General features: G+C 40.1%; 1 protein-coding gene across 1 annotated transcript; it reads left to right on the forward strand.

Annotated features, from left to right (window-relative positions):
* Positions 1–452: 452 nt before the first annotated feature.
* On the forward strand, positions 453–6,653 carry trim47 (tripartite motif containing 47). Its single transcript, XM_068600403.1, has 8 exons — positions 453–643; positions 1,022–1,233; positions 2,370–2,415; positions 2,627–2,722; positions 3,035–3,259; positions 3,525–3,547; positions 3,648–3,769; positions 4,199–6,653. The coding sequence occupies exons 1-8, from the start codon at positions 461–463 to the stop codon at positions 4,726–4,728; spliced, it is 1,437 nt and encodes a 478-aa protein (XP_068456504.1). The 5' UTR covers positions 453–460; the 3' UTR covers positions 4,729–6,653.
* Positions 6,654–9,799: the final 3,146 nt, after the last annotated feature.

Here is a 9,799-nt window from a genome sequence, read left to right on the forward strand (position 1 = left end):
GCTTCTATCTTCATTGACATCCAACCAACCATGTTTTTATAGCCTATGTATCATCCTGTTGTCATAAGATGCCTCATGATACAATCAAGTGATTATGCTAATTATGCATAATTTTGTGCGTTTTGAAATTTTAAGTCTTTAAATTTCATTATGAAATCAAAAAACGAAATGACTTATTTTAAATACTGTATTAAAAGAAAAAAGTATTTCAATTAAATAATGCATATTTTCGAGAGAGAGAGAGAGAAAGAGAGAGAGAGAGAGAGAGAGAGAGAGAGAGAGAGAGAGAGAGAGAGAGAGAGAGAGAGAGAGAGAGAGAGAGAGAGAGAGAGAGAGAGAGAGAGAGAGAGCTGATTGGTTAAATCGGAAATGACGCACCTCAAATGTGGCCGCTTCCCTGCCTCCTCCTCCTCCTTTACTTCCGGCCCTGGCAGTGCTGTGCTGCTGTTGGCTTGTAAACATGGCTACCGCCGCTGCAGCTGGAGACCACCTCAGGAGAGAGCTCTCGTGTGCAATTTGTTTAGACTTCTTCAAAGACCCCGTTATACTGAAATGTGGGCATAATTTTTGTCGGTTTTGCATCTGCATGCACTGGGATGAAAATGGCGGAGACTACGGGTACCAGTGCCCTCAATGCCGGACGGTAAGTTATTGCACGCGTTTGTATTTTCCTGTCGTGCTGTTTGTAAAATATGTGCTGTACACTTGTGACAAAACGTATTAACTCACTTTCACACGTGTGTGGGATAATTCCAAGCAGCTTGTTGCAGTCGCTCTTTAATTATAATAATATTTGCAGAACCGAGCATTGTTTAGCTGGCTAACGTTAGCTAACCTTAACGCTGAATTATCAGCAGAAGTTTGACAACAGTAATGGCCAGCGTCTCCTTTGTTGGCTATTAATGAGTTTACTTAATGCACAATACAACAATGCACATTGTGGACAAAGCGATACGCAGTCGGGCCTTGTTTTCTAGCCGGTACCTGCTCCGGTCTCAGTAGTTGTTCTTTGTTCTCTCAGGTGTTCAACAAGAGGAGCTTCACCAAAAACTACCTGGTGCAGAACCTGGTGGACAAACTAGACGATCTGGAGGTTCTGGGGTCTTGTCCCAAACCCGCCAATCCTGTGAAAGTGGATGAGAAGTGTGACCAACATGGAGAGGACCTGAAACTGTACTGCCGGACTGATAAAAGGCCCATCTGTGTGGTCTGCAGGGAATCCAGAGCACACCGGTTGGTCGTGTTTGCATCATGATAGGGGGGATTGTTGACGCACACTATTTGGGTCTCCATCTGTTTGCTTTGTTCTTTTGTCAAATTCATCACAGTAACTTCTCATTGATTCTAATCCTAAACAAGACCCAGTTGATATCTTTCAGTAGTCTGGGTTCTCCCTTTTACTCCCTTTCCTGCTTTGTGTCGTTAATCGTGCTAATACCCACATGTAAAACATGAGAACGTCTAATTGCTATCACTTTGGCACAATGTTTTTGTCCTTGCAAAAAGCCATGATTGTGAGAGTGGAATATGCCTCTTTATCACCTCCTACAGACATAACAAACTTGAATGTTGCAGTATCAGTATGATGGCAATGTTCATCTTCTTGGCCAAAGTTTAGCAGCACAGCTGGTACATAATGCACGGTACACCGTAACAGTGAACTTTTAATTTGTGTAGACCAATAACATAAACCTAAGGGAGCGAAACTGATGCTATGTGCACATAATAGACAACGTAATCAAATTACAACATTGTCAATCTGTATGACAGAAATGGACATATTATAATTGTAATTGCAAAAATAATTTATGTAATGATAAAATCAATAATGGCAGCAATACAATAAATGTGACTAGTAGTAGTAATAATGATAATAATAGTAGCAGTGGGTGTCAGGAGGTAAAACCACGTGCCATGCAAACCTGCCAGGCGAGAAAGCAGAAGCCAAGTTGGTAACGTACATACAGTCACTGTTGTCTTGAAAAGAGTGTCTGCATGGGTATATACGTAGGGTGCGGACAAAAACTGCAAGGAAGTGCATCAAGGACAAAAGAGACATGGATGTTGCAGGGTAGTGCACACATAACATTAATTTGTTTTTGTTGTTTTTCTGATAAACAACCTTTAATTTTGCAGTAGTACAGACTAGTATCGTCATGACTGATAAAGCATTTCATTCTAATGCTTTACGAGGAAGGATGAACTCAACACTGTTGTTGGCTCTCAGTGACGCACACGTTGTAAAGGGCACTGAATGAAGGCATAACTTGTGTTTGTTTTCAAGAGAACTTCACAGGGCAAGTGTTTTGGGATAGTTTGAAAAAGCTGCCCAGTAAACCACTAACTGCCATTTTGTTTTACTGTTTCAGACACCATGAGGTAGCACCTGTGCCAGAAGTTGTGAATGACATGAAGGTAAGTGTTTGTATTCGGGGGAGGTATTCTCTTCGGATAATTCTTCTGCTATGTATCTGGCCAGAGCGTCAGAGAATGTCTGGCCTTTGCCATACGTCTTAGTCGCTAAAATCATCACGTAATACTAGTTTTTTAGTTTGTGATATTGTGATTTGTCATGTCTCTTTTCCTGTGTCTGTGTCTTAATGTTACACATTTACATTTGTTACAGATGGAGTTGAAACTGAGGCTAATGGAGCTTAACTGGCAAAAGTCTCAATGTGTAAAAGTTATAACGGCTGATGATCGTACCAGAAATGAAGCGAGGGTATGGACTGGACCTCTTTTTCATATTGTTTTTCTTGTTTGCATTACACAAGCATATTTGGTTTAAATTGTCTTTCAAGATTACAACTTTCTCTAACTTACTACTTCCATCCTATTCTGACGGTTTAATTAAATACAGTCTTACAAATCATCTTGGAGGCTTTATCAGTAGTCCTGAAGTACTTTAAGTAAAAACCATTGGATATACACGGCACTGAAATCCTACAGTTCACACTGACTGAACAGGGATTACATTGGAATTTACCATCATCTGATCCTTCATCCTAATCTTCTGAAAACCTCTGTCTTCCAGTTGAAGAAACAGAGGCTCAAGGAGAAGATTGAGGCAGATGTTGGTGCCTTGGTCCAATTCTTGCTCGACGAGAGAGACTCCCTGCTTGAGAGCCTGGATGCCGAGGAAGTGGCCACCATGGCCGTAATAGACGAGAACTTGAAGATTGTGCAGACCGAGGCGGCAGCCGTGGATAAAGCCATCGCTGATATCCACGGTCACATCAGTGGGAAGACCAGCTTTGAGGTCAGTGTGCCATGTTTTCTGTCTGAGATGTGGTCTGACTTTTACATCACCATGCCACTGCTAGAGTTTCACAGTAAAGATGGATTTCTGTCATAAATGGAGGCTTGTCGGTGTGTAAAAAGGAACTCATGGTTCAAAAACATCTTATGAAACGTAATGTTTGCATTGCATGTGGAAACCGCTACTGACTACAAAGGCACAGTGAGATTGATATAAAGTGTTAAATACTCATCAAATCTGCCTCTTTTTTTTGTTCTTCCAATAGAGCCTTGCCGAGACATTCAATGAGTAAGTAGTTTACTGTTTATTTTGTATGAACCTACAACAATATCTTTAAAATTGAATCTAACCTTTGCATGTTTATTTTTCTCTCCCGTTTTTCATTCAGAGCCATCCATTGCAAGCCTTTTCCATCTCTCGAAACGGTTAATTGTTCAACCGAATTTACAGACTTCTCAGGCCCCATCCAGCTCATTCTGTGGAAGAAGATGATGCATGTGTTGCACACCAGTGAGTTAAAATCCCAATACTTCAGTGTTCAGTGCATGTTTCAAAGACTATCAGAATACACAAATGTTATTTATCTTTTGTTAAAAAATATTTTGGGCACTGTTGTAAATCTGCCTGATTTAGCTATACTGGCAATCCTTGATTGCAAGGTTAAAGCTTTAAAGAAAATGGCACACTAATGCAGACAAAAGCACATTTTACAGTAGCAAAGTGTTCTCTCTGTTTTTAGTGAGCCGAGAGACATCACAAGTTGCGATTAGAAAAAAATGTGTGCGTTTTTTTAACCCAAAACCTCTTTTTGCTTTGCAATATTAAACTAATGTTTACAAGTCTGTCCATTCTCACATTTTCACTGTAATAATGAGTAAAACATGTTTGGCCTAATGTTACAGCAAGCGTAACTAACTTCTCCCATCTCTTTCTGCGTAGTGCCTCAGAACCTCACTTTAGATCCAGACACAGCCCACCCATACCTGATTACCTCAGACTTTGACACCAAAGTGGAGGAGGGTCATGTTCGAAACCCGGAACCAGACCTGCCAGGCCGCTTCACCCGGTTCTGTGGTGTTCTTGCCACAGCCCAGTACGCCAGCGGCCAGCACTACTGGGAGGTGGACGTGAAAGATAAAGGTGTCTGGTACCTCGGCGTCACCACTGAGGGCAGCAACAGAAAGGGCTTCGTCAGCCTCACTCCCTCTGCAGGATACTGGAGCCTGTCCCTGCAGGACCGGCTGTATGCCAACGGAGAGAACGGCCGCATCCCTGTAGCCGACTACTGGAACTCTCCTCGCGTCGGCGTGTACCTGGACTACGACAACGGGCGCCTTAGTTTCTATGACGCCGTCACAATGAAGAGATTGTACATGTTTGACACCTGCTTCGAGGAGCCTGTCTATCCTTTCTTCAGCCCAGGGAAGAATGATCCAGGCAGCAGGCTGCAGATATGTCACTATTACTGAGAACTGCGATGGGATTTACTTCTAGATATCGAAGGGCAAACTTGTGTCTGCCAGTGTTTCAGATTTGCTGTTAGCAAAGGTTTTTATCTCACACAGTCTGCAGTGACAAGGTGATGTTGACCCCTGGAGCCATGTAATGTGTGCATTTCAGCTGTTACTTGTTGGTCTCACTGGTGATAGAAAATACGAGTTTAACTGAAATATGTTACCGCGTGTCTCATCACACTTGGAAGGATTACGTTTTCTCATTTTGAGGTTAAAATGTACACTGTAGGCCGACACCTCTGACTGGGAGTGTGGATCGGTGTTTTGACTATATCTGTGTGTCTGCTGGGACGCTGATTAGAGCAGCTCTTAATCGCTCGATCACGATGCCATCTACCACTGTCGATAACTCATATTGGCTGTTTTTTTTGTTTGAGAGGCAGGGTCAGTGCTGTTACGTTTTTGGGTAGACCTTGAATGAAACATGGCATTGTTATCACATTGATAGTTAACAGGTAAGATTCCCTCAGTAATTTTAGACTGACTAACAGAGTTCAGTGACTTGACTGAAATTGGCCAATGATTATACTTCCAGAAAGGATTGGCTCATGTTCTTTGTTTTGTGGATCTTAAATTCTTTACAGAAAATTTTATCGTTGACCTTTTTTAAATCTCCATGTATCAACATTTTTACGATTGCTTGCAAGTTTATTTTATATTGCTTCAAGACACATTTGAGTGCTTAATTCTTTTTAGCAGTAATACTGAAGGCACAAAGTCCTGCAGTTTAGGTTTTTAGAGGCTTTTCAATGAAAAAGTTTGCTTAAAAATGAGCAGGATGCCGCAAACAAATATTTCAATTATTGAAATGGTAAATTATTAGGATTTACCGCCATGTCTTCACATATGCTGTCACTTTATGGGTGAACACTTTGAGAGGCATTCTCACCAACAAAAGCCAAGAGACTGGAAGACTTGACCAAAATGTAAACCTGTGGAATGCTCAGTTTATTTTATTTTTGCTTTTTTTTCCAGGTGACCTGCTAAGTTTGCTTAATTATATTCATTTAAATAAAAAATAAGTCTGTACTGGTGCTGCATATTGGTCTTAATGTTTCGAAGTCGTGTCCCACTTATTTGCATCGTCTATGATGTCTGTGAAACTACATGTATTTTGCAAATATTATTATTTATTTTATTTTTTTTAAAGATTGTTTTTATTTGAGAATTATTCCGGTTGTGCAGATTTTCACAGTGTGGTTATGGACCTACATGATGTTTGCCATCCCATATGCTCAGTCAGTGCCAGTTTCCTTTGTTTCTTACAAATGATTATGTTGCGCAGCAATGTAGAAACCTTAAACGGCATTAGTGATAATATTTGAGAACCGCTATGCCTACAGCCAATCTCAAGTTGCTGCTTTTTTGTGTGTATGATTTTCAGGCATCTGCGTGTGGTAGGAGTGCAAAACTGCTTTCATTTTCAGTACTTGCTGATAAATGTCTTGTTTTCGATGGTATATTGCATTTAATTCATATAAATACTTTTTATTCATTCTTTTAAGTGTGACATAAAAAATGTATCTTGGTAGTTCCTGTTTGTGGCCCTTCCACCTTCTATGAACGTGCTTGGTGTTTCTCAGACTTAATGGGATTTATTATCCACTTTACTCAGTGTTATTACCCCTCTTGTCATTGACATGTGTGATTACAAATTAAACTATATTAGTTAATGATAAATCAATGTATTACTGGACATTTGGCAATGAGACTCAAAACTTTAGCTGACCTTTTTTCATTTTGTTGCCACTTCGGAAAATTGAACTCCTCGTACTAACTTTAGTGGTTAAATAGATGAAGAGCTTCAGATCATCTTCCTTTTACACCTGAATGCCCAATGGGAAGCTCTTAAGTGCTCTTTTTTTTGTACATCCGTAACACTTGCCATAAATACCAAGGGAACAGACTGCTGCCTGGAGTAAGAGGCTTCTCAGGAGGGCTGTAGCTCCTTGTTTGCTATTCTGGTCCAACATGCTCATTTAACCTTCTGAGACTGTTTGGAGTTGCTCATTCAAATTCTGTACTGCCAGAACATTTAAGGAGGAGGTGAGAAAACGGAGTTCTCTCAAACTGCTCTGGTAATGACTCACTGCTGCCTTTTTCCTGCCTCTTTGCAGTGATGTGGTTTTAATGAAGGGCCATATAAATAGTTGGCCATACAATGTGATACAAATTCATTAATATGAATGTCTATTCATTACACTGGTCAAAACTATGTTTTATATGTTGCACCACTGGGTGATCACTGTTGGGACAACACAACATTTGCATTATAATGACCACAAATTGTAATAGCTCATTATTGTTGTGTGAACGTATGGATGTCAGTCTTGTATGACTCTTTTGGGTGACTGATAAGTCTCTTTAGATGCATGCTAATGTTGGCAGTTTCCCGTTGACCTACAAATAATCTTGCTACAAAAGATACAAGATAAAATGTCCTCTCATTAAGTTTTTATGAGTAGCATGTATATTTCGAATGAAATGGCCTAACGAGCTAATTCAGTCAAGTTCACGTTACATTTTTAATCACTGCAGTTTGTAACTGATCGTGTTTGCGGTTAATTGACGTTTTGATGTAGTAGCCACAAGAGAGCAGTGATATTGCACAAACAATCCTTTTCAAATGGGACGAATCCACCTAATAAAGCAGCTGAATATTCAAACTGCCAAATAAATGATCTGTCTTAAAGCATTTATTGAACAGATACATGGAATAATTTAATTGAAATGATTAAGTGGTCTGACCCAGAAAAATAGTTAAACAGCGTTTTATACGTTCTGTTGGAAATGTTTGTTCCTCCCCTTGCGTCTCTTTACAGTGTCTTCACTCATATTCATATTCTGTATATATTCTTATAGTCTTGTCTATGAAAGGTGTTCAGGTTACTCAAGGTCAGATTAACAGATGCTGAAGTAAGAAGCCAGCAGGTCGAAAGCAGTTGTCTCTGGGAACAACAGGGAGATGTCTGTTTGTCTATTTCTCAAGGTGAGATACATTCCTTTCACACACAACACTCACACATCAGTATATTTTCAGCAGGGTCAGCAGACTGGCCGTTGTACGCCCCAGACCTGTGAGAAAAGGTGACAACCTGGGATTCTCCTCCTCCTTGACAGGTTAGAGCCAATTAGATGTTAGGACCATGCGATGACACCTGTGACAAAGCATTAGTATATGTAAAGGCCGAACATCCGGTTGTTCATCCCTCAAGTGAAGCCAACAGACGAGAACGGAGGAAGACTCATCGCACTGCTCGGAAAGGTGTGTTATGTGATGTCACTCCTTTTTATCACTTTTGAGCTGTAAAGATTTCCAGTTTAATAACTTTTGCCTGCGATTAGTAATCACCTTCCCCTTATTGAATTAGTTTTCAAGAGGGCTGGGCAAAGTTGCACAAATTTAACTGATTAATTGTATGATTTTTTTTTTGCAGATGATTGCATTATGCGCCAAATTCAATAATGAAGTAAAATCGAGTGTATTGCAGGCTTCTATTTTAAAGTAATGTTATCAGAACAATATAACAGGCACTCTGGAGCAACAGCAAGGTAACATACATACCTGTATAGTAAATAAATCTGTTTTCTTTTTGTTTCTGGTACCAGAAGAAATACATTGTATTTCATCAGGGAACAACATTAACAGTGTGTTCAGTAGTAAGGGACAAGTTGCCGTCTGGGAGAGATTAAAGTGCAGCACTTGTGTGCGGACGTGATAAGCCCCTCCCAATGCAAAAAATAAATAAATTGCAGTGAACGCATGATCAAATGATTAACGCTGTTCGTGAGCCCTGTTTATGTCGCTGAAATGAGATGCAGAAAGATGAAGAGACGATGACATTTCATGCAAACCCTTTTTATGCAACAGAGGCTTCTGATTTTGTCGTCCATCCAGCTCACTTTGAAGTCTCTCTTTCTGGCTTCAGCCCTGGCCTCGCCTCCTCGCCAACGGCAGAGGTCTCTTCTTCAACGTGACCTGCCGGACAGAAGGCGCCCATCCGGTAATGCTGAGCGATCACATGAGCTGCAGAGATCTGCACATCGCGAGCACTTCCTGCAGCGTGCTGCTGCGGGCGGCTGGATGCTCCTGCGCTCTGACGGCCTCCACCGCCGCGAGGAGCTCGCCAGAATCCTGGATATGGCTCCGTGGAGCTTCTGAGACAGGTAGGGTGTCATCGGTGCTGTTCTTCATCACTTTACAAAGTCAGATTTCAATAAAAGTCACCTCTTTGCAACCCTTTATTTAAAACAATATTTATGCAAATTTGAATACCCAGCATGCCCCAATCCTAGCATATTCATGCATAAAGGTTATAACCTTTTTATTTTTGAACCGCACGGCACAGTTTGTTTTTTTTTTAACTAAAATCCTTGGAAACAGGCCAAGGCTTTGTTTTATTGGGATTGTTGCATAATCCGATTATTTAGGTCATTATCTTTAGCAGATCCCCGGCAGCAGAGGGGGGCTCAGGTGGAGTCCTGTACCGGTGGAGCTGCTTCGTGGTTTCATCCGCAACTACACAATCTTCTACAGTGTACAAGGCGCACAAACTACAACATGTTAGACTCTAACATATTGTAGTTCATGTGCCACAGCCTAACGTGATCCTAAAGTAACGTTTGCATAATATTCTAATTATTCGTCCAAGGTTTTCCATATCTTTTAGTTCATAGAAGCACAGGTACATTCTGATAACGTACACTACTAGCGACTAATCAGTTTACATTACCGGTATTAGAAATTGCAGTACATTATATTGAATAATTGGAATTAATGACTTCTCTGCAATTTTCACACTAATGTAGTATATTTAATTTCACTGTTAAAATGTCATAGTATAGTAAGCCATAAAAACATCATAGTATGGTCATAAACAAAGTCATAATATGGTTTTCTGTGAACATGTCATAACAAGTCATAGTATATATATATATATATATATATATATATATATATATATATATATATATATATATATATATATATATATATATATATATATATATATATATATTGCCATGC

This window comes from Clinocottus analis, unplaced genomic scaffold, assembly GCF_023055335.1.
Source record: "Clinocottus analis isolate CAN_PGR_092001 unplaced genomic scaffold, fCliAna1.0.p SCAF_5, whole genome shotgun sequence".
NCBI lineage: Eukaryota > Metazoa > Chordata > Actinopteri > Perciformes > Cottidae > Clinocottus > Clinocottus analis.

Bases quoted from the DNA above. Each gene is read 5' to 3' on its own strand.
- trim47 (XM_068600403.1), top strand. From the start codon at position 461: ATGGCTACCGCCGCTGCAGCTGGAGACCACCTCAGGAGAGAGCTCTCG. The intron at 2,416-2,626 runs GTAAGTGTTTGT...CATTTGTTACAG, and splicing joins AAGTTGTGAATGACATGAAG to ATGGAGTTGAAACTGAGGCT. The intron at 3,548-3,647 runs GTAAGTAGTTTA...TTTTTCATTCAG, and splicing joins CTTGCCGAGACATTCAATGA to AGCCATCCATTGCAAGCCTT.